This window comes from Diachasma alloeum, unplaced genomic scaffold (genome assembly GCF_001412515.2).
Source record: "Diachasma alloeum isolate Michigan unplaced genomic scaffold, Dall2.0 Dall_scaffold_00369, whole genome shotgun sequence".
NCBI classification, from domain to species: domain Eukaryota; kingdom Metazoa; phylum Arthropoda; class Insecta; order Hymenoptera; family Braconidae; genus Diachasma; species Diachasma alloeum.
In genome coordinates, this window is record NW_021680508.1 from 188,406 (window position 1) to 214,685 (window position 26,280).

Consider the following 26,280-nt stretch of genomic DNA (forward strand, 5'->3'; position numbering starts at 1 on the left):
CCCCCCCCCTTCCCCTTCCCCCACCACCACAAGGGAAGGTATATAAGGACTGCCCCCACACATCGGAGCTCAGAATCGGAGCTGATAGCCCTGAAGATGCAGACTGCAATGTTTGCGAAACGTCGGCGCAATGCTGAAACTCAACGCGGCATCCATCCGGAAGCCAACCAAGTCGTTTATGATGGTCTTGGGTATTTCCAGGAGTTTATTGCGGTTCTCGGGAATTTTAGTTAATGAGGGAAATGGCCCAAAGGTTGTATTGATGGAAGAAATGGGAGAGTGGGAATTGGCCCAGAGAGGAGACAGTTGTTTGGGAATTTAGTTAAAGTTATTTACTATGTCTATTTAATAATATTATTGGGAGAGGCCCAGACTAACCATTCAGGTTTTATGGAACTACGGGGAATGTTGGAATAATATATCGACAAAAATATAATGAAATATAGTTAATAAATATAGTGAAATTGCTATAAAAAAGGTTAAAATACTGGGGTATACAACACCTCCCCACTTAAAATTGGAAATACTATTTTCAATCATTAAAAATAGAAAAGTGGAAAATGTTTGAATATGGAATACTTGAATCTAGTAAATTGACTTCTCCTAATCTATTAATCAATAGGAAATAACGAATTAAGCATTAAGAATTAAGAATAATTAAGAATTATATATACAGAGTTAATTTATATTATAAAGGAGTTGTGCTTCTTCGCACTCTGATGCGGCTGGAACGTCTTACCTGGAGTGGAGATTCGTGGTCCGATTCATCTGTGGTGGTCAGGGATTTTTCCATGACTGATGGTAGGGATCTACCACGGTGGATGATAACTTCTGATGATGGTAATAGAGGCTGTAGATGGACGTCAGAGTCAATATTACAATTGACGAAGTTCTTAATGACAGGCACGATAGATTCAGTTCGTGAGTCTGCCATATTGGGGTAGGATCGTCTGATGAGTTTTAAGCAGTTGCAGTATCGGAAACAACAGCAGGTGATGATGATGAAGAACAAGCCGGTAGAACTCAGGAGGATGGTAGTCCAAGATGACGTTGGTCTGCTCGATGGAGATTGATTCATCTTTGTTGAGAGAATCTTGTTGATTTCGGCTAGCTTTTTATTAGTGATTTTGATGTCGTTGGAGTCAATGTTGATTAACTGCATCGATTTCAGGTTTAGTGGAACTGGCTGGTCTTCTTTATTTTCTTCGCAGTTCAGACTTGGGAAAATTTCAAGACTGGTTGTGGAAGTGGTGTTTTTCTCGAAATTGCTGCTGGTTTCCAGAATAAACGAATTGGTGTAGCCCTTGCATTTATCATTTAGTTGGAGGATTCCGGATTTTTGTAGAATTATGTCTTCAATATGACTCTGTGGTTTATTGTCACAGATCAGCGTTAAGGTGATGGGCTTCTGGAGAATGTAGATCCATTGATTGGCTTCTAGGTACTGCCAGAATTCAGTGGTTGCCTTGGCAGTTCTAGTGGTGCAGGAATTCGGAAGACAGTTGATGTGAGAAAGCAGGAGTTGGACTTCGCAGTTGGGGTGATCAGATGTCTCGATGAGATGTTGTCCATAACAGATGTACTTCCTACTAAGATGTTGTTTACATTCCGAAAGAGATTGGATATTTAGGAATTGGGAATTGGATTGAGACATAAGGAGATAATCAGATTTAGGAAGGACATATGTGAAATTGAAAAATGATTCGTTCAAAATCGGTAAAATAATTAAACGATAAATATTAAAAATAGTTTTAGTGACGACTGGAACGCGTAAGATAAAAATGATATTATTTTTCTTCATTGAAACTTGAACATCACTAATATTATAAAAAAGTGCAATATTTTGGAGATCTGGTTTTATAAAAAATTCAAATTGATCTTCGTATTTATTTAATTGTTCATAAAAGATTTTAGGGAGAATAATCGATGGTGAAATTATGTTATGCCTAGCAAGTTCGATAGCATCGATAAATCGAGTGTATTCTTTGGAGATTATTAGACAGAGAGTAAATAGTCTAGAGATTTGGTCATTCATTGCGGTTTCTAAATTAAGAATAGAAAGTCTAAAATTCGTTTGAACTGAAAAGTCATTAATTTTTTTCAAATTATCATTCATTGTAATTTCTTGACTATTAATAAGTTTAAATGAGTCGTTGAAGTTTTTAATGGTGTTCGTAATAATTTGAATCTGCGATTTCATTAAATTTTGCATCTCATGGTCATTATGAAAGAGTAGTTCAATATTATCATTATAATAACTGGCATCATCGGTATCGGGTATGCCAAAAAACCGATTAAGTACGTGGGATACTCCATTGACGAGTCCACGACGTTTTCGTTTTGATAATTTTACAGTTAATTGTTGTAAGGTTTCGCTTTTCTTTTCGATTCTATTAATTTCTGTGTTAATTATTTTTAGGCTAGGTTCGCAATGAAAATTGACATGATTTATTTGAGATAAATCTTTTAATAATGTTGTGCAAAGAGTTTGTGTAGACATGCAATTTTGTACTAATATTTGTCGAGCTTGATTTAATTGTGTGTAATTTACTTGAGTTACGACTGTTAATTTAGAATTTGAGATTTGGGCAGTTCCTTCTTCATTGAAAAATATCGCATTTGAACCATTTAAGGGGCGAATATTATAATAAGAGCAATTAACTAGGAGCAGAGGGAGAAGAAGAAGTGGTAGGAATTTCGGAATCATCTGAAAAATAGCGTTTCAGGAGATTAGTGTGATATCTAATAATCTTTTTGCCTACTTCTACGTCTACTGTGTGATTATTATGAACTTTAGTGATCGTAAAGGGACCTTTGAACTGTTTTGACAGTTTTTTACTTAATCCAATTTTACCTTGTTGATCGCGGATACATACGAGGTCATTAACTTTAAATTGTTCAGGGTGTTTGTTACGATCATAGTACTCTTTGCTTTTCTCTTTAGCATTGACGAGATTTTCACGTGCGACTTTGAAGGCGATATTGAATCTCGATTGAAGAGATTTAATATAATCATCATAAGAATAGTGGAATTCAGGTTCTTGAGAAATTGAAGAGGGAAGATAGGCTTTACATCCGAATAACAATTCATAAGGAGTGAAATTCGTCGATTTGTGAATTGACGTGTTGTACGCGAACATGGCGAATGGGAGATATTCATCCCAGTCGGTTTGATTTGGCTTGACGCAATGCTTGAGATAATCTTTGAGTGTGAGATGAGATCTTTCTAACGCACCGTTGGTTTGAGGGTGATAAGGAGTGGTGGTTAGATGTTTTGTTTTAAATAAATTGGTCAATTCTTTGATGAGGTTCGACATGAAATCAGGACCTTGCTCTGTGAGAAGTGTCTTGGGAATTCCGAATTTGGTAATTATTTGAATGGGAACTTCGGAAACCGTTTTTGCTTCATGATTGGGAATTGCATAAGCAAAAGAATATTTTGTCAAATCGTCTTGTGCAGTGAGGATAAATTTATTTCCCGATTGAGAGAGGCAAGGGACCTACAATGTCGATAGCTAGACGTTGGAATGGTCTTTCTGATGTTGCGGTAATTGCCATTGGTTGTTTTGTGGGATTAAAGTTTGTTTTATTTAACTGGCAAGAATGACATGATTTTACGAATTTTCTGATATCATTTTTCATAGTAGTCCAATAGTAACGCTCTTTAATCTTTGCATAAGTTTTATTAAAGCCATAATGTCCTGCTAATTTACTACAGTGATTTTCTTCGAGAATGACTTTAATTTCTTCTTTAGTCTTGGGGGTAATTTTGCTTACATTGAATAATTTAATTTCTGATCTTGGAAAGATGAATCTCAACATTTCATTTAGAAGCTGTGCTTGAATATGAGGACTCTTAACTGGAGGAATAAAAACAAATGGTTTATTACCAATTGACTTTCTGAGGTTTTGCAAACTTTCAAAAATGTCTCCGTACTTGAGTTTGTCATGATGGAAGTTTTTTGCATACAACAGAAAAAATGTTTGATCGTGACTTTTGAGTCTGTTGATTTCATTAATTCCCGGTTTTAATTCTCTAGTGTCAAAATTATTCGCGATGTAATCAGCGTATTGATTACTTTCATCGAGGTCTTGAGACCAAAGTAAAACAATTGGATCTTTGATTTGAGTTAAAGCATTATTGTCTTTGGAAAATTCAATAACTTCTTGATTTGTATAATGAAATTTGATAAAATCTTTATAAGTGAATTCCGACTTAGAGGTATGATTAATTTGAATGGCACTTGATTCTTCTGGAATTTCGTTTTCAGGAAAAAGTCGAGAGAGGCCATCGGCATTTGAGTTTACTCTGCCAGGCTTATATTTAATTTCATAATCATATTCATTGAGACCGAGTCTCCATCGAACTAATTTAGATGAGGGTTTTTTGTGATTAAATAGCCATTGTAATGCGCGATGATCTGAATAAACGGTGAATTTACGACCGAAGAGATAGGGTCTGAAATTTTCGATACAATCCACGATTGCGAGACACTCTTTTTCAGTGGTTGAATAATTTTCTTCAGAGGGTTTGAGAGTTCGCGAGTAATAACAAACAGGTAAATCGTTACCGTCTTTGATTTGAGATAATACGCCGCCGATTCCGACGTTAGAGGCATCGCAAGTAACCATGAAGGGTTCTGAAAAATTTGGATATTGCAAAATGGGATTTTCTGTGATCATTCTCTTCAGAGTAATAAATGAGTCTTCTTGATTTTCTGACCAGGTGAAGGGTACATCGTTTCTTAAAAGCAAAGTGAGAGGTTTAGCAATAGTAGCGAAATCACGAATAAATTTTCTGTAATAACCGATCATACCTAGAAAAATTTTAATATGTTTGACGTTCTTGGGACGTGGAATGTTATTAATTGACTCAATTTTCTTTGGGTTGGCTCTCACGCCTTCATTTGAAATAATATGTCCGAGATATTCGCAAGATAGTTGGAGGAACTCGCACTTATCTGGCTGGAGTTTCAAATTATTGTCGCGTAATCTTAAGAAAACATTTTGCAATTTGGAATTATGATCTGCGAGTGAGGAGCCATAGATAACGACATCGTCTAGGTAAACAAAACATTGAATATTATTCAGTCCCATCAAAACATTGTTCATCATGCGCTGAAATGTAGCAGGTGCGGTTTTTAAACCAAAGGGCATTCGCGTAAATTGATAATGACCATTAGGGGTCGAAAAAGCAGTTTTTTCTGCGTCTTGTGGATTTAAGGGAATTTGATGATAACCACTGGCTAAATCTAGCGTTGTAAAATAAGTCGAATGTCCTAATTGATCGAGAATGTCTTCGATATTAGGGAGAGGGTACGCGTCACCGACCGTTTTTTCATTTAACTGTCGATAATCAATCACGATACGCCATTTCTTTTCTTGGGATACATATAATTTTTTTGGTACTATCCAGAGGGGACTTGACCATGGACTCGTTGAGTGCTGAATAATTCCTTGTTCTAACATTTTATTAATTTGTTTGGAAACTTCTTCTTTATGAATTTCTGGATAGCGATAAGTTTTGACAAAAATTGGATCTTCGCTAGTAGTTTTAATAGAATGAGTCGCGGCAGTGGTTTTTGTTAATAAATCAGTTGGCAAATGAAAAATATCATTGAATTCTGTACACATTTCTTCAATAGATTTTCTTTCTTCGGAATTTAGATGATCTAATCGTAGATTTTCTTTTAAAACTTTAATTCGATTTTGTGGGAAATTTTCACTCTGTTCTGGTGCGAGCTTGAAAATAGTTATTTGTTCTGATAATTTTTCAACAGAGAGCTGTGGGATTTTAACAGTTTTTAATTGATCTGATGTGTTGATGATTGTAACGAGAGCTTCATTATTCTTGATATTAACAATTGCATTGGGAATCATAAGATGTGAATCGTTTGCGATTTTTTGAGAGGGGATAATACCTTCATTTAATCCTTCAGAATTAATAATAGCGACTCTTGCGATCATTTCAGATCTTGCCCCGATTGTGATCATGAATTTATTTTTAGGTTGAGGAACATTTTCAAATAAGGGAATTGGCTTTGTAATTGCTGCGATTTTTAAGCTGGAATTTTCGTAATCAATTTTACACTTATGTTCACTAAAGAAATCGAAACCTAATAATCCATCGAAAGGAATGTTAGTGGAGGCATCGAGCAAATGAAATTTGGAATTGAGGCTCTTTTTGCCATATTGTAATTGAAGATTTGTTCCACCGATAGTTGCAATGGGAGCATTTGGTGTAATTTCATTAAGAGTTATAACTTCGGGGTCTGTGACAGTGAATTTATCTAATGCTGATGTTTTTAGAAGAGAAATTGCTGCGCCCGTGTCTAGCAAAAGTTTGAGAGTTTTGTTTTTGGACTTTGCATCTGGACATTCAAATAATACGTACGTTAAATTGTTCGAATTTACGGGAATATTCATTTGTAGAAAATTATTGAACTCGCGTGTCACTTGATGGATATCGTTTGAGTGATGAGAAATTTGATTATCATTGTTCGATGATCCTTGATTCATTGTGAAATCATTTTGATTTTGAAAATAATTTGGATTTTGTGGAGTGTGATTTTGAAAATAACTTGAATCTTGTGGAACGTGATTTTGATAATTGATAGGAGCATTGTGATGACCTTGATTTGAAGTTCGATGATTTGAGGAATTGTGGTTTCTTGAATTTTGTTGATTTGAATTCTGATTAAAAGAGGGTCTTGAGTTATTCGAATTGTTTTATTTTTGATTATTAATCCACATTCGTTTCCTACATTCTGAAATTACATGCCCAAATTTTTTGCAATAGTTGCATTGTATATTAATTTGATGAATGTTTGTTTGGACTCTTCTCGCTTGATTATTCATTGAATTAGAAGGGGGGGCTCTGAATTGAGTAGAATTTTGACCATTGAAATGAGAGAAATTAACCGGTCGCGGTCGAGAGAAATTTGTGGTTTGTCGATTTTTGTGAGGACAATCATGAAAAGAATGATCTGTTCGATGACAGATGGTACAATTTTGTTGATTTTGATAGGGGTTTTTGGGTCTTAAGGCTTTTTCTTCAGCCAATGCAGCAGTGAGCGCTTGACTCATTGTCTTAAATTCACGATAACATAACATTTGAGAGATAGAAGGATGTGTGTGATAAATAAACCGATTTCTAGTCATGTCATTTGTCATTGCAATACGACCTCGGAAAGTGTCATCGTCTTCATCATTATTGGCATGAATAGCAGCTAAAATTCGCGATGAATATTCTTCGAGTCTCTGATAAAATTGTGATATCGTTTCATTACGACCTTGAGAAATGTGATTTAACTCTTCTAATAATTGATCCATAGACTTTCGGTCTTGGAATAGTCTTAATAATAGAGCGGAAATTTCTGGCCATGTCGTGAGATTACAATGAATGTCAATTTGTTCTTTTGCTTTTCCCGTGATTTTACTCTTGACATACAATAACAAGGGGAATTTTTGAGTTTCTTTCGCAATTTCAAATACTCCATCAACTTGTTTAACGAAGCTAGTTACTTGTAGACGATTGCCATCGAAAGTTTCTGGGATTAATTTTGTTAAGAAATTTAATGGTAGCGCTTCCGTTTGTGGAATTGGACCGTTTGGAAGATCTCGATTTTCAGGATTTTGCGCATTTAAAATGTGATCGGGCATTTTGATTTTTGTGATTTAAGGGATTTAGGGAAACTCTCTTTCGAAATTATGTATTGAACATCTGAGTGTCAGTACTTACAGTTGTTGTCGCATAACTCCCGGCTGGTGCTGGAGGTGCTAGGTCCAGATGAGAAGCCAGTTCTGGTCGTCTGTCCTTGAAGAGATGTGGGTGGTGATCTAATTTTAAACAATTTTGTCACTTGTGTCTAGGACGGAAATTTTTCTTTTCCGTTAAAAGCACTGGTTTTTGCACGAGTGTTAGACCAATCCGGTTCCTCATCGCCAAATTTTGTTGGATTCTTGTTGAATAAATTTCCGGACACAGATTTTATACAAAATAAAACTGATAATTTATTCGAGAATATATTTTTAAACTGTTAAATATTGTGACAACTCTGATTCAAAATAATTTCTAAGATGTTTATATATTTCGAGTTTCGGACAGAGGTTCTGTTACAAGATGAAATTAATACTAACTAAAATTGTGGAAGTCCTCAGTTTTATGTACCTGCGGGTGCAAGGAAAACTGGAGGGGATGATGACTAACATTGCCATTTTTGGGCATACTTGAGGGAAGGTTTGGGACTCGTGACGTCAGAAGGGTGGTTAAGGGTTCTGGCGTCGTTAAGGTTTATGATGGTCTTGGGTGTTTCCAGGAGTTTATTGCGGTTCTCGGGAATTTTAGTTAATGAGGGAAATGGCCCAAAGGTTGTATTGATGGAAGAAATGGGAGAGTGGGAATTGGCCCAGAGAGGAGACAGTCGTTTGGGAATTTAGTTAAAGTTATTTACTATGTCTATTTAATAATATTATTGGAAGAGGCCCAGACTAACCATTCAGGTTTTATGGAACTACGGGGAATGTTGGAATAATATATCGACAAAAATATAATGAAATATAGTTAATAAATATAGTGAAATTGCTATAAAAAAGGTTAAAATACTGGGGTATACAACACCGGTTCACATAATTAAATCCGTTTTCTTGAAAAAAGTAAACATGTTTATTTATTTGTAGCAAGAATATTCTTGACTAGGGGACTACGCTCGCTCCGCTCGCCCATATGATCCACATATGACCCCGGATGATCCCCATATGACTCCCATAATTCTTATTCTGACTCCCGTGACCCTTAATCTAACCCATATAACCCTTACTCTGACCCTCCTGACCCTAAGTTTCGTGATCAATACATTGATGGCGGGCTTCCGAATGATCTGAAATATTACAAAAGTTGATAGCTTTTCAACACTAACTAGCAGCAAAAATTTCCGACAGTTACTACCACATCCGTGGGTGCTATCAGAATTCCAATGTTTCAAATATTTCGTATGAGTAGATATACATTTTCTGTCCCAAATTTCAAGTTGATATCTCGATTTTTGCACAAGCTAGAGTGTTTACAAAGTTTTTTGTTTTTTGAAAAAACGTAAAAACGGGAATATCTTAAAAACTTTGTATGAATGGATATATTTGTTTCGATTGATTTAAATAGAAGGCGTCGAAACGAATATTTTGAAAAAGACAATCGAAATCGGTCAAAAAATGAATCGCTTTTTATCAAAAACTATTAGTTCAATCGAGTTGAAATTTTGCACAGAGCTAGTTCTCATCACGACCTATAATTTTACGAAATTTCAAATTTTTTGGAATTACTTTAGTCATTTCATTACTCAATTTTCTAAAAATTGGCTACCGGGAAGGTAGCGGTGGACGTGGTCACATAAAGACATGGTTGCCAAACTTCATCTTTTGACGTTTCAGACCATTCTACATCATTTCCACTCAAAATTAGAGAATGTGAAAATCGAAGGATTGCGATGCTTCCATTCGGAAGCAAAAAGTTCAAATAAAGATTTTTATTTGATTCAATAAAACCATTTTTCTGGATGTAAATTTGAGCGATTGCAAAGGTTCCATTAGGACGCAATATACAAAAGAAATTGTCCAATATTTCACATCATTTCAATCGTAATCGAAAGAATGTAACTGTTTATCCAAACATACCTGTGCAAGTTGCTGTTACATTCTCAACTCCAAAACTGAAGCCATAACCGTATAATCAAGTTATTACACCATGAACCATAATTCCTCACCCAAAATTATCGTTAAAAACATATAACAATTTCTCACGTCGATCTTGGGAAAGCGTTAACACTAGATTACTTGGTTCACAGCCTCAAGGGGTAACCCGATTAAGTGATCTCTCTCGCGTCTAATGACCCCTTCACCAACACTCCTCATCCCTTCTCACTCTTGGTTTGCCTCTCCTAATTCCGATCGATGGCCAGCTTATTAGCGACCAACTTTCGATAATCTCGTTATCCCAACACCGAAAACGAGGTGAGGTTATCGAGTGACGGAGGTAAACGAGATACCCAAACAGCCCACGACAAAACCACGGAATTACCCCTGGGCTTGGGGATCAACACCCTTGCACCACCATTTTCGATAACTTAGTGAATAGTTCCTTGTCGGAAGGTAAGAGAAAACTGTGGAAATTGTTAGAAAAGGATTTATAGCCAATTTTCAGGGTTTCAGGATCGAGTGAAAGTGTTTGATAGATCCGAAAGCTAACTATATATTTTTAAATTCTTGTTAGCTTAGCTTAGCAACTATAGCAGCTCCGATAGAAAGGAAATTCTCTGGTCTTATACTTTATAAAGGCTAATAACTGAACCACTCAATTGGATATCAAGGGAGAAATCAAGAGATTTCCATTTCTGGCAGAGATTTCTAATAACTTCCGGAAATCAATCGAAATTATAAAGAAATCAAGTGATTTCAGAAATAATTAGAACTCATCGATGAATATGAAACCCAAATTTTTTATTCGGGCTCACTCATATGATCCCGTCTGAACCTCATGACATTCTTAAGCACATGTCATTTGATTCTTACTATCACATCATAAGACCCTTCTAAACTCGTTGGTTCCTCGAATCTTATCTATATGACCCTCTTGACCGCATGGTACATTTCTTCGAGCATTTCACTCTCAAGATTCCAACCATATGACGCTTGTGAATCTTCTAACTCTTCTGATTGAGGAAAGCAGTGGTCAAGCAGTTTGAATACTATAGGAAGTTCATAATATTCAATCCAACCATTCTCCGAGTCATTTCATTATGAGATTCATAAAATGGATTTCACCGTTCTTCATGCTAGGCATGACCCTTACGAGATATAGTGTTCGCGAGGAATGACCTTTGGAAGATATAACTCGCGTAACGTTTAAACCTTGAAACGTTTGACCCTTGCCACATTTGATCCTAGCCAGATGTGACCCTCGTGACCTATGAAAATCGTGAGGCTTCACGGTTTATGATGAAATGTGACATTCTGAGGTTTTTTACCTCTTTTGACATCCTTACGTATCACAACGTCATATAGAAAAATATCATTATCAACAAATGCCCCTCTTTGGCCCCCATATAATTGAAATCAAGAAATCATCACATTCTACTAGAAATTATGGAAATCACAAGAGATCAAAGGAACTGATTTCCAATTGTTATTCAGAAATCACAGAAATTGTTCAAGAAATCATTGAAAATCCTCCCATTCTGGAAATCACTGAGCCACCCGATTGAGCAGTGACCAGCTCCTCGTAAAAGAGTTTCAGATATGTGATCAAGCATCATGAGCATCATAAACCCCATAATCCAAAACACCATCAGGTCAGATCACTCCAAAGACCTTCCCCAACAAGGAGAAAACCTGGCTATTGCGTTATAACCATCCGAGAATTCTCCAAAACGAAACGATCCAGGTTCAGCACTCGTTCGACTTTACGAGGATCGTTCCACTGTTAGCTTTCGTATATACGTTCGTTCCTTTTTTCTCCTTACACTTGACTCGATCCCAATCCCCACCCTCTAGCAGTTACAATGAGCATTCGGGCTTTTGCGCGAATACAGTGGTTTTTTATGTCCTTTTCAATCCTCTCCCCCCCCCTGTCAACTGCCACGTGAAATTGAAGGTTGCATTCTTCGAGTAACGGCGTCACACTCAACGGAAATGTACTCGACGGGAATATGGTAACATTTCGAATGGGTATATGGGACGTTACTCGTTATCCAGTACATTGTCGTATCCCCCTGAAGGTATTATTGTTAGCTCTTTCAAAATCTACTCTCAGGTTTTATCCCTTGAATATATCGGATTGTCACAGGAATGCGCGGATAATCTCACCTCACATTTGTTTGGATTTTCTGAGTGTCACGGCTCTCACAATTTTCTCATTCGTGAAGTTTAGTGCAATTACCTTCGGATGCCAGATATGATATATGCCAGGATCGGTTGCTCTGATAACTTTGATATTACTCCTGACGTATTTTCTGTAGAGGGTAACGTCTTCACCGCCCCATCCCACTATATCCTCGTCAAAGCCCCGGACACGCAGGAAGTCTGATCTGGAATTATTAAATTACAGGGGTGTGTGAATCTTTGATGAAAATGAACGTGGCAATGTCGATGAATAAGTAACACGTATTGAAGGTATATTTCAATGATTTTTATCCGTATGCTATGAAAATGAATGCGCTTTAATTGGTTAAAGTAATTTGGTGTTTAGTTATTTAAATTTGAATTATCAATGTAAAAATAATAATAAGGCATTGGGTACTTCCAAAGATACCACAAAAAATCTTGAAAGCTATGGTTTTATAAACAGAAACTTTCAAGAAGAAGGATTACATGGAGCAATTGTGCAAGGGCCAATCATTATAGCCTGGCAAGCCCTCTTTCCAAGATTAACGTTGTTCCATTTCCTGAATGTGATGTCCTGAGGTGGACCTGAATTATGTTCTGTAGCAGTGTCCTCTATATACTGAGGAAAGATTACAGCTCTACAATAAACTCAAAGAGGAAAATTTCCCACCATTCGACATAAAAAACTTCCTCGTCAAAGCCCTGGACACCCAGGAAGGCTGATCTGGAATTATTAAATTACAGAGGTGTGTGAATCTTTGATGAGGATGAACGTGGTAATGTCAATGAATAAGTAAAGCGTGTTGCAAATATATTTCAATGATTTCTTCGCTATTCTGGAAATATGAAGGAGCAGAAATTGGTCAAAGCAATTAGGTGTGTAGATATTTAAAATTCCATTCTCAACACAAAAATAATAGTAAAGGTATTGAGTACTTCCAAAGATAATATAAAAAATCTCGAAAACCATGGTTCTATAAACAGAAGTTTCCAAGAAGAATGATTACATGGATTAATTGTGTGCGGGCCAATCATTATAGTCTGATACAGGGTGGCCAGATGTGGCGATATATCGTCAAACTGGCGATTTTCGACATCGCCTGGCGAGAAATTTTTTCGATCAAACCGCCAGACCGCCAATTTGGCGATTTTGCAAATTTCCTAAAAAAAATATGAAAATTTACCGATTTTCAGATTTTTAATTTTGGTGTTTTTGGACATTACTTCATCAATGGCCACCTATTCCTACTGTACCGACACCACTATCGCAATGCGTAAACGCGGCGCAAAGTATAGGCGCCCATTATGGATGCCCCCCAACTGTTTTATCTCCACCAATCACAATATAGTTGAGTTGTTGAATGCCCTTCAAAACACGGACTCTTGTGTTTATATTCTGTGGGTAGGCGAGCCGGTAGGTGGCGGTTTCTCTGCGTTTCTCATCGGTTCTTATTCTCGTATAATGTGATAAAAATTTTGTACTGAGTATTTTAAATAATGGGAGTGTTCAAAGGACAGAAAGGAGGGTCTAGAACCCGAAAAAAAACACACAATTTTGGTGTTAAGAAGACTAAACCCCCAAAAGAAAGTATTTTGAAAGCAAAAAACAAGGTGGAGAAGAAATCAAAAGAAGCACCGAGGCCCTACAATAAAGCCTGGGAAAACGAGGAATCTTTTAAAGTTACGAGTGACTGATGAGTTTACTTATTATACATGAGTTCCAAAGATTTTTTGATTTTGATTGATGAATCAATTATTTCACCTCACTCGTAGGATGGTTAACACGAGCTCCCGATACTATTTTCATTGAAAATAAACGTGAAGCTTACTGCAAATGGTGTTCAAAAGGATTTCGTGCTTACAAAACTGATCTTGAAACCCACATTAAAACAGTCGGTCACCAGAAAATTGCCAAGGAGATTTTATGTGCTGGGCAGAGGCGTTTAGATCAATGTGGTATGATTTTTTACAACTTGTTAATTTGAAATAGATACATTCAACAAGAGGATCTCTCATTTGTTATTAATTTTCGGATGATTGTAATAAGTCAAACAGTGGAATTATTTGTGAGAATTTGCTCATACCACTCGGCTCCACTAATTTGATTCGTTCATTTTCTCATTTCAGGCGTCAGGAAAGAAACAAATGAAAGTAAGACTACTGACATTGGCTTGGTACTCCACGCTGCCTGCCATGGGTCAATACGTTCCATTGATCACCTATCAGAATTGATTCAGCGGTATGGAGAAGGAAGTGTTTTGTCAAAACTAAAACTCTATAGAACAAAGGCTTCGAAGCTTATTCTGAATATCATCGTCCCAGGGCTTCTAAAGGAACTGATTGATGATGTTGGCAATGGATTTTACTCACTCATCGTTGATGAAGCGACCGACGTGTCGACGACCAAATACATGGCTTATGGAATCAGATACTTCAGTAAAAGAGAGAATAAAATCCTCACTAACTTACTGGGATTTACACAAGTTCACGAGGCTACAGCTGAGAAACTCCACATCATTCTCCAGGCATTTCTTGCAGAGAACGGACTGGATCTCAAGAAGATGGTAGGAATTGGGACTGATGGAGCATCAAATATGTGTGGGAGAAACAATAGCTTATTCACGCGTCTTCAAAATGATCTGCCTAATTTAATGTTCACAAAGTGTATGGCCCATTCCGTGAGTTTGTGTGCATCAAAAGCGGCTGATCAACTGCATTCTGAGGTCGAAAATCTCATAAAAAACAGTAAGAGTTTGCTCATAGCTTTCTACGTCTTGAAAAATGGGAAGCACTCTTTGGGAGTATGAACGATGGGAAAACACCATTGAGATTAGTTGCATTATCGACGACACGTTGGTTGGCCTTTTACAATGCAGTATCAGTCATTCTCAAACAGTGGAAAGACTTGAGAGAATTTTTTCATATAGCAGCTGCAACATTCGACAAGAAGAATTCTGAAGTTCGTGTCCTTGCCGACGCATACAAAAAAGATACTGTCTATTTATATCTTGTTTTCGTGGAAGGTATTTTGAAGGAAGTAATGGCAGTGAATCTTGCGTATCAAAAAGTAAATACAGATGCTGCTGCAGTTTACGACGATCTTCGTCTTTTAGTACTGTCGTTAGCTCGCGGGATCTTCAAGCCTGCGTTCCTGCAGCCAATTCTTAAAGAATCCAACGTATCCAATCGAATTCTCCATCAAGCTGATATTGCTGCTGTGAAGAGGGCCCTCGAGAAAAGTGATGATTCGTTTGGTAATTCACTCCTCCCTCTCGATTCTGTCGATTATGGACAATTTTTTTTGGAAAACTCACAGAGAACTACTCTGGACGGGAAAGAGGTGAAAATTGTGAAAGAACGAGCTCGATGTTACCTTCTCCAATTGGTCAAGGAACTTGTTAATAGACTTCCTCAGAATGTTGACGTGATTGAACGGATGACATGTTTTTCACCTCAGATGTGCCTCTCTCCAGCCCCTCCTATCCCAGTGCAAGATCTTCCATGGGATTTGACAGGTATTTCTATAGAGAACATGCCCAAGCTCATTAAATATCCTCTAAAAGCTCAGAATTATATTTAATTTTTCCAGATGAGACTACTGACCGAAGTACTATTGAGATTCAATGGCGGTGTCTGCAAGGGATGTGGCTGGCGGATGTTTCCTCTGATCTAACTGAAGCTGCGACCACAGAAAACTTCTGGATAACTGTTAGGAGTTGGAAAAATCGAGATGGAGAACTAGTTTTCGAGGAATGGAGTAATTTTGCCCTCAGAGCTCTGATTTTACCCATCAGTAATGCGGAGATAGAAGGGATGTTTTCAGTTATGATTATCGTTAAAAATAAGACTCGAAACCGTATGCTTATGCCGATGCTCGTCTCAATCATGCGTATTCGCATTCATCTAAGAGTTTACGGATATTGTTGTTGCGACTATGTTCCCTCGAAATCAATGCTTGAGGATTTCAATAGTTCAATGTATGAAAGGAAAATAATGACCACTGAAGATCACCGTAATAATAATGACAACACACTAAACCTAGATGAGCTCCAACTAAATGACGCCGATGAAATGTTTAATCCCCTCGCACAGTATGAAGAAACCTGCGTACTGTCTGGTACATGATCTTAAAAGGTTTGAGCTTTTTCATAATCATTATGATATCGTTGTATTCCAAAAATTCTATTTTCAAGTTGTGTTTATGATATTTTATTCGAATATCAATTCGTATGCAATAAAGATAATGCCGTAAAAGTTGGTTCCGTTTAATTAATCGTTTATCCGCAGAGATCCCCCCGTTTCACCCTTAAATCGTTGATCTTCGCCGGTTTGAACATTCAAAACATTTGACTTTCCTAACTACTCCGTCCAGCTTTCCAATTCCACCCTTGAAAACGTCTGACCCTCAATAACCTTTTTTCTATATAAATTTTGAACTAGTGCCGCCACTGGCGACTTTCATGGCGGGTTCCTCTTCTCCGACTGGCAACTTCTGGCTACTTCCCTTCCCTGTTGGCGGCGAAACACTCTCGGCATCTGGCCACCCTGGTCTGATAAGCTCTCTTGCCAGGATTAATGTTGTTCCGTTCCCTGAATGTGAATGTAGAGGTCCTAAGAAGGACTTCTGATGTTCTTTGACAGAGTTCTCTATATACTAAGGAACGACTACAGTGCTACAATAAACTCACAGAGGAAAAAAAGTTTCCACCATAATAGATAAATCATAGTAAATTCTACGAAGCGAGAAAAATATAATTGAACGGCAAATCCACAGGTACACCAAAGTTTGTGACCGATGTCATCGAAACGAAGCTAAACAGCCCATTAGCTTTCTTGGCCTCGGAACCACCGAGCTGATTACACGTATGGATTGCTATTTAATGTTTCTTATAATTTTGATTTTGTGAAAATTATATGTGTGATCATTTTTTTTTAAGTGATGAAAAGAGATAATAAACCCAAAATTCTACTACAAGTGATTGATAATTCAATCTGAAATCCGCAATAACTACATATCGAATTTAACATACCTATACTGGCAAGTCATGCCATAACCAAAGTCCCTCCAGAACCCAGTGTCCCTGGAGATAACAAGTTGATCCTTCTCAGGTGGCACCTTGCGCCCCTGAAGCGTGTAGACAACATGAGGATTGTACAGACTAAAGACAATGGGATAATAGACCTTGCGTCCTGGTGCTGTATTCCAACGGCATCTACATCACACAGGAAGCGTTTCTCAAATTACCCTAGCATGAAAGCCTCACTTAGAATAATACGAACTAACTTCCACAAGTCCCTAGGTTGCCTCAAGGTGTAGAAACTTCATAAAACTCACCTGTCTAGGAACCTTGCACTGAAGACAACATCCACGTCGCACATGAATAGGAGAACATCACCGTCTCCATTCCAGGCTCTTTCAGCGCCAACCCTGAGGCCTTTTCCCCTGGAGAAAGTTTCGTTGAGAGCGAGCAAGCGAAGATTCTGATTGGAACCGCCACTTCCCCTGGTCATCAGTACCCTAGACATGATGGCTTGAGCTTCGGAAAGGCCTTCAGTCCCAAAATAAACGACCGTTAGATGCACTCTCTTGTCATTCTTCAACCCAATCTTCACAAATTTATCCATAAAGCTTTGAAAGGTTCCAGTCCTCCCGGATAATGGAAGAATAATGTGAATCAACTCCTTTTCCTTCGTCTGCTGCCTCTGCACTGAGACAAAGTGAATCGGTGCGTAAGGCCGCATCATCACGATCTTGGTGTACCCAGGATTCGATACTTGGGAACTTTTGTTGAGATTCTTCGTCTTGAAGTACATCTCGTATTGTGTCCCGGTGGTGGGTTCAACCCTGTAGAGACCCTCCAGGAAGTCTTCTGTTGTATACCTTCCAGCGATCGATGAAATATTCTTGTTGAGAGTGTCAATGGCCTTTGAGACTGCTTCGAGGATGTCCTTTCTCTTGAATCCGATGGGCTTTTCCACCACTCGCTTGCCTAGCCCGAGATCCACGGGATAGAGACGGGGTATTGTGAAATGACTAAATGCTATTAGCTCGTACTCATTGTTGAGGGGGAGACCCTGAGTGATTTCAGCGAATTCTACCTGACGTCTCGCTGCCAGGCAGTCACCGATCTCGGAGGAGTTTATTGAGGCTATAGTCTCGGAATGTCCTGGTGGTCCACCTAAACATAAAGAAATGGGTGATTTAAATGATTGGGTGTTGGGGCATTGATTCGGCAGAATTGTCTGGACCTAAGCAGGAGCTGTGCGGAGATAGAATAAGTTTTTGAAAATCTCTTTACTTCACAGCCATCAATGCTCATACCAGCAATTTTTCACAAATACCGAAAAAAGAGAAACAATTAAAGATGAAATTTTTTCACTAATTGTCAACGTTTCGGACACCTGAAGTTTCAGAGTTTATTCGACTTTCTTTTCTTCTTTGGTTGAATTATTGCTGTTATAGCACTGAAAAACTAATGGGTTAAAAATAACGTATACCTAAAAATTATTCAGATCTCACAATAGAATAAGAAATAGAATGGTTTTTGTATCAATATATACTTTGAAAAAAAAATTTGCACCAGATTTTTGTAACAGTGGGAGTGCTAACAAGGATGTTGAGCGAAAATCCGAAAAATGGAAATATCTCAGAAACTTTGTGTGAAGGAGTATGCATATTTTGATTAGTTGGGATAGAAAAGATCCAGACGAATAGTTTAAAAAAATTGAAATCGGTTGAGTAGTTTTTGAGATATTTGCGAAAAACGATTTAGAAACAAATGGCGATTCCTCAATAACGGCTGGATCGCTTGGACTGAAATTGAGCACAGAGTCAGTTCTCATTAATATCTATAATCTGACAAAATCTCAGATTTTTTGAAATTCTTTGTCCTTTAATTCTTCAATTCTCTAAAAGTTGACCGCCAGGTAGACACCCGCACATATCCACGGGGTGATCAAACTTCGTATTTTTACGTTTCAAACCATTTTCCATCATTTCCAAGCAAAATTAGAGAATCTAACAATAGAACGATTTCAATGCTTTTCTGTTTTTTTTAAACTTATAATCAAATCAGGGATTTTGACCCTCTTGACCTTTGTAACCTTGCTGTACCCTGAGACCCTTATGGCCTTTATGCCCCTAAAGGTTCCAAGAGTGCGCAGGGGTACAAAGGTGGCCTCCGTCACCCCTTCTTGTAACATCAAATAGACTTGTAATCAATTGCTTCCCATTCGGAAGGAAAAATGACCGAGCGCAAAAATGAGGATCAGATTACATTCAGATAGACGATTGTTCAGCATAAATAACAACGAGAAGAAATTACTGACGATTTGGTAAGTTAGCCGGTCAGTTTACATCACAATGCATCAAGTCAGAAATGTCAGAAAACGGTAAATTTACGACTGACTTGACGCACATCGAAAATTACGGTAATTTTACATCCCTAATTGAGAAAGATGAATGGAGTAATCACTTCGCTCGACCCTTTTGTTTAACCTTCATGATCTCTCTGCCATTCTCTCCCAGTTGACCCTCAGAACTGGTTCACTCTCGAAATACGAAATTCGGTACCGTTCCACTTTGCCCCACCCTTCCCTATAAAAAAAAAAACAAAACAACATTAAACCTCTGCCAAGTGTAATTACCCGACACTGGGTGTATCCCAAAAATCAATGACCCGAGTTTCTTTACGACATGAAACATACGATCCTTTATTTCCCAACATTTTCCCCTCACTCGAACGACAAGGCGTTCGGTTACGTGTACGAATGGGCTTCGAAAAACAGTATAGCAGAGGATTTTGATACAGCAAAAGGCGTTTCAAGCACGCGATTCACGTGAATAAATGGTAACAGAAGAGAGAAATACTCTCTTCACAGTGTTGGAGGAAAATGGCAATACACATTCCAGAAGAAGTTAATGCTTGGTAGCTTTAAATTTAGGTTGAAATGCGTGACTTGTTCGGCAGTTCTCGTAACTCTGAGAGGGTTTTTATTAGCTTCAACATTTTAATGCTCGTACCTAGCGTGGAGGAGTGAGAGAGGTTAGAGTTACCCGTAATGGGAAATAGCAGCTCATGGTTTTAACTCAGTGCCTTTTACGAAGAAGAAAATGAGATGCGAAATGTTACTGAAAGGAAAAAGGGAGAATGAGAGAGCGAGACAGATGGATGGGAGAATTGATAGAGACAGATGGATGGTAACAGCCAGGGAAATGGTTTAGGAGTGAAATTGTAAAGGAGAGACTAGCCTTTGTGAGAATCTTCAAGAGGGGGGGATTCTACTGAAAGTAGTGGCAGTTGCAAAATGCTTGAAAGTGCCGCTCTCAGCTCTTTACCTTGACTAAGGCCAAAAGAAGAATTGTACGCTGTTGTTTTTAGGAGCATCTTGCAGCGTCAGTCGACAGTTTTGTTACTCTGTTAACTTCCGTAACGACAGAGGCCATTATACAGTCTCTGCCCCCTTTTTTTCACGACTCGAGAATCTTTATTCAGGAATTAGGGGGGAGTTGTAATTGTTCCCCATTATCAGATTCTTTTTTGTTGGAATGTTCCTTTTCATAAATGAAGTAATTAAATCCTTTGGACTTGTCTGAATAGAGTCGAATGAAAAGGTCTGAGATTTGTGGGATTTAATTCAGACAACTATAAGCATAAAAATCTTTTTCAGGTGGGCGTGAATGTCGTCTTGTGGGGGCTGGGAATATGAAGAAGGGAAGAGCATCCGGGGTTTCATGATTTCTCAACTTGAATGGTCGCGACGAAGTTGTAATGGAGCACTTCGGTGGTGTGAGGAGAGTGGTAGAAATAGGGATGAAGCACATCCGCATCGCTGTTGGAATGCTCTCCGGGGAATGGAGGAAGACGGGAGCCTCGTAAGGGGCTCATCTTCAGCTAGAGGCGTACATCGTGCCATGTACGTTTCTACAAACAACGTTGAAATTCTGGAGAACACTGCAAGTTTTTCATTTTCCTCTTTTAGCTTTCTGGAATTGAATGGGAGAGACGATTATGTGGACTGAAATAATTCATTTGAAGGAGGAACTTTGTTTAAATGGACAATCCCAGTTATTTTTTTCACTCGTATAACAAAAGGCAAACCATCAACATTAAATTGTCTACAATCGTGTAATGATAGCAATCAGCATTGATTTACCATCAAAGTTTGGAGGAGATTCTTCTCAAATCCGAAAGGACATCAGAAGTTTCTCAATGGGAAAAGCGATTGTCCGATTAGAAGTGATTCATTCCGATAGAAGTTTTTTTCAGTGGAAATACTATCCTTAATTGTCCTATTTTTTCTGTTATTCACCAAATGGTGACTGTATAAGATTCAGCAGAACTGTGGCTTCCTTCTCGAATTCTGTAGTTACGAGCCTCCTCTACATCAACCACAATCTTGCACCTACAGATAACACCTTTCTCCACACATCCTTTCGCCTAATACAACAGCAGACAGTTACACAGTGCAACCAGTAAGCTCCTTACTCACCACAAACCCATTGTTTACGCACTCACAAATTACACATAAACTTGGGCTTCACCACTTCCCACAATTCCCTTCTTTGGCCTCCCTCCACGTACCAACAATTTGTAATGTCTGGCACGAGAAACAAGTGTCGCTTGTCATCACAAAGGCCATCTTGGTATCATGCAAATTCTGAACAAATATTTTGATTCAATTTGCTGGGATACATTGCACGATTATCCAACGTGTCCATTAATGTGGTTCAGAAAGAGGAGCCAGTCTCAGTTCTTGTTACCATACAGACCTTATCTGGAAGGCAACAAGCAAGTTTCAAGGCGAGTATCTTCTCACCTAATTCAGATCAGCATTCACTGCGTTCGCTTCGATCCAAAAGCTCGTTTAGACATGAAAAAGTCTTACCGGTAAAATATTGGAAAAACTTCTGTTTATTTTTATGAATTAGAAATGATTAACTAACCTGTTAACTGCAGAATTTGAAGCTTCAACGTTCGAATTTCAGCAGTGAGTCTCTCTAACTCAAGTCTCGTCTCCTCCTCCCTCTGACTCGCCTCACTCGCCGGTGTTATTGGGTCTGAAACAGAGAGGAAAACAAGCTTCCATGAGTGATGTGATTCTGTATTTATGAAATCTTCTACTTTGTCTTCAACATGATACTCTATAAAACAGTAAAGGATGTACCGCCAGGGACCCGGTCATGGAACTCTTAAGAAACGGGGCCCAGTTATGGAACAGAATTGTTTTTAATACTTAGAAGTATTATTCTATTGTTGAGTAGAAATTTTTAGATACATGGAAAAAAAATATCGTCGAATGTAGTAAATAATAATGTGGAATCAGGAATACGTGTATTGCTTAATCCGGGATACTTCGTTCTCAATTCCGGAATCCGAAATATTCAATTCTCGATTCCAGAATAATATTCCATAATCCGAAATTTTTTATCTTCAATTCCGGAATAATATTCCGAGAACTTCCTCGCATTGAAATATTATGCGTTGTGTCTATAAGAGATGGCATATACACTGATAGAATGATTCATTTATTCCAAACGAGATTCGTTAACTACTAACGAATGGTAGAGTTGAATATGACCAAATGAATATTCGTTAATAGTTAACGAATGGTTCACTTGAATGGCGAAAGTCAAGTCAAACAAGGCTCCCAAAATATACACTCGTTAACTATTAACGAATGAACATTTGGTGGGACCGAATAGACCCTAACTTCCAGCCAAAATCCATTCGTTAACAATAACTAATCCGTTCTATCAGTGTACTGACGAAGCGTTACTCAATTTCAAGTGAGATCGATCAATAATCATGAGGAGCAGTCAGGGAAGTATTTTCATACATTTGTTCTCCGCAGATAGGCTTTTTCGGCTGACAAGGTGAAAGTCGGTCTGAATCATACTTTGTTCGGTGGAGTGGAGATGGTTAAATCTTACGGAAAGTATGAAGAGTAGGGGAAGGCGTTTACCTCAGAAGGTTACAAACCCCGCTTGACTCCAGACCGACGGCTCAGTATTTAAGGACTTTTCTAACTGAAACTTAGTACATTTTTGTTACTGAGTTTTCACTGCAACTAAGTTATCATTTTCTGGATCTCAGTCCCATGCCCTCTAGAACCACGAGTTTCTGAATTTCACTACTGTGGGACTCAAAACCTGAAACTTTTTTTCTTTGCGGTGTTATCGGGTCTGAAACAAGGAAAAAAAGCATCCCCTGAGTGATGTGATTCTATTAATCAAATCTCCCGCTTCGTCCCCAACATAATACTCTTTAAACAGTGACGGATGTACACTCGTAGTGCATGTAGACGAATGTAAAAGGACGTCGCGTACGTGTTGCGGGAAGTAAATTCACTATAAATTTATGTGTGTAAGTGTTTGTGATGCCTTACAGCATTATCTCGTATTTCAACCCCCGTGGAATAAGCGCCGTGGGCTTCTGCTGTGTACGACCGCATCAGTTGATGTCCATGCGCCTGTGGCTCGAGTAAAACTTTTCCCTTGGATTTCCACCCCAAAAGCGTCGAGATATTCTCGTGATAGACGCTTATCCGGGACCGGCTTTTATGGTGTTCTCGTTTATGGCCGTTGGTTCTGCCTCACTTTCTCTCTCTCTTGTACTGGAGTTCCTCGTTTTCTGGGTGCTGTACAGCTACGGAAGTACCAGCCGACTAGTGCAGTTATATTCACTTCCATCGTGCTGTGTTGGCTACGGAATTTTTACCCAACTTCACTGGTAGAGGGGGGAAAAATGACGTAGCGGTTTACGAGCTGAAAAAACCTTATGCCGGTGTCTTCTTCATTGTGAGGGTGGAAAAAAACCTTACTTGGCCAAATTTCAAAGTTGACGGTTGGCGAACGGAGGCGCAGGTTATAATCGTGATTTTGCACTTCACTGAGTGGAAATTGAGTTGAGGTGGGTCTGGCGCACGGGTGGGAATTGATGTCAGTGGGGTAAGGAGTGCGTGATCAGGAAATTTGAATGTGAATCTGATTTCTTTCAGGATAGGTTCCTCTAAGTTGGCCTCAGCATCAGCTGATACGCGCCTTACCTTGATCCCGAAACGATATCCTGATTTGGGACTAATCAGGTATTCAATTTATGGGATCAAATTTACCTGACCTGAGATTAAATCTCCAAGATCAAGGATTGAATCTACCCGTCTAGAGATGAGATCTACCTGATTACCATTCGGTTTTTTTTATCGTGAATAAAATGACATGATAAGGGATCAGGTTCTCCGGAACAGAAGCTAAATGTTCCGATTCAAGCATCAGGTTTATCCAATCAGGGATTGAATTTACCTGATCAGAGATTCGGTTGTCATAATTAGGAATTGAATTCGCCTGATCAGGTATCGAGTGTTGTTAATAAATCAATTTTGATAGCCTAATTACGGATCAAGTGCAAAAGGAGATCTTCCTAATTATGAATCAAATATACCTCATCAGATCGGCCCGTTCAGGGATTAGATTCTCCTGAATTAAATCCATTTGATCAAGTCTATCTGATCGGGAACCAAGTATTTTAGGTTACAGGCCAAATCTACTTGGTCAAGAATTCAGTTTTTCTCATCGAATATCAGGTGTTCTTGAGCAATTGTGAGATTGATATCATAGATATTCAGGTTTTCTAAGTCATGGCAACATAAATCGTCTTGATAACGGATTAGGTTCCCCAGAACAGGGACTAAATAATCCGAACAGGGCATCACGTTTCCCCAATCAGAGATTATGTTATCATAATCAGGAATTAAATTCGGCTGATGAGGTGTCGAGTGTATTAATAAGTTAATTTTGAGAGCCAAATTACGGATTGGGTCAAAAATCTGATCTTCGTAATTATGAATCAAATATACCTCATCAGAGATCGGACTTTCCCTGCCATGGATTAAATATACCTATTCAGGGATGACGTGCTCACGCTTATGAAGCAGATCTGCCAGTTCAAAAATCAGGTTCCCCTGACTGTGAATGGAATCCATCTGATCAAGTCTGTCTGATCTAGAATCAAGTTATTCAGGTTGCAGATTAAATCTACTTGATGGAGAATTCTTTTTTTCCCATCGAGAATCAGGTTTCCCTGAGCAGTTATGAGATTTACATCATAGATATTTAGGTTTTCTAAATCATGCCAACATAAATCAACCAGATAAGGAATCAGGTTGTTCGAAACAGGGAATAATATTCGGATTCAGGCATTAGATTTCCCCGAACAGGGATTGAATTTACCTGATTAGGGATTAGGTTTCAATAATTAGGGATTAAATGCGCCTGATTAAGTATCGAGTGTGAATGGGGTAATATTGAAAGCTGGATCAAATATACCAAATATACCTGATCAGGGGTGCAATTTCCGTTGTCACGAATTGAAACTATCTGTTCAGGGATGAGGTTCTCACGATTATGCAGCAGATCTCCCTAAGGGATTAGGTTCCCCTGGCTGTGAATGAAATCCATCTAATCCATCTAAAATCTATCTGATCTAGAACCAAGTTTTTCAAGTTGCAGATCAAATCTGGTTACTTGAGAATTCAGTTTGTCTCATTGAAAATCAGGTGTCCTTCATCAGTTATGAAATTTTCATGATGAATATTCAGGTTGTCTTAGTGATACCAACATGAAGCGAGCTGATAAGGGATCAGGTTCTCCGAAACAGGGACTAAATCTTTCCATTCAGGCATCAAGTTTTTCTAATCAAAGAGTGAATTTATCTGATTAGAGATTACGTTTTTCAAATTAAGGATTAAATTCATGTAATCGAGGGTCAGGTTTTCCAAGTTCGTAGTTAAATCTACCTGATTACTTGTCCATCAAATCTACGTAATCAGACTTTTCTCCAAAACATGGATTAAATCTACCGGCGCAAGGATAAAATTATTCTGGTTAGGGATCATATGAGTAATTAGAAGTTACATCTTTCTGAGATACTTTCCAAAAGCCTTCGAATCGTTGCTATATTTTCGTTTTTCTAATTATCAACATTGTAGGCTATTTATCCGAAGAGAAAATGGGTTTCTCGAGAAAAATAATCTCTACCGTCTTCTTGAAATAAGAAGTTGAAAAAAATAGAAATATTGAGTTGAGTTCTCTGAAAACCCCTGGGGAAAATGGATAAGCGCTGATTACAGTTAATAAAGCGAAAGGCATGTGGTGCTTTTCTCCGATAAAATCTCCCAAAAAAACGGTTCCCTCGCAATCCTATCAGAATCGATCCTGAGCTGTGATTGAGAGGAGTGCATTAGACACCCGGCTAATCGCAGATTAGATACCTCCAGCGAAATGATCAGGGTAGTCGATTTATAAAGAAAAAGAGTTGAAACTAACGATATTCCAGATTTTGATGATAAGAATTTCTCACCAATTCACACGTCCATCCAATTTCAGGATCTCTCTCTCTCTCTCTCTGT

General features: G+C 38.3%; 1 protein-coding gene across 1 annotated transcript in view; it reads right to left on the reverse strand.

The window, feature by feature from the left end:
* The window catches only part of LOC107041616 (chondroitin sulfate N-acetylgalactosaminyltransferase 1), a 96,201-nt gene that overhangs the window by 13,774 nt on the left and 56,147 nt on the right, over positions 1–26,280 (reverse strand). Inside the window, exons 2-5 of the mRNA XM_029126343.1 lie at positions 21,821–21,934; positions 17,210–18,053; positions 16,905–17,087; positions 11,930–12,077 (exon numbers count right to left, since the gene is read on the reverse strand). Coding sequence (XP_028982176.1) covers positions 11,930–12,077; positions 16,905–17,087; positions 17,210–18,053; positions 21,821–21,934 — 1,289 coding nt within the window. The remainder of the gene's footprint in view (positions 1–11,929; positions 12,078–16,904; positions 17,088–17,209; positions 18,054–21,820; positions 21,935–26,280) is intronic.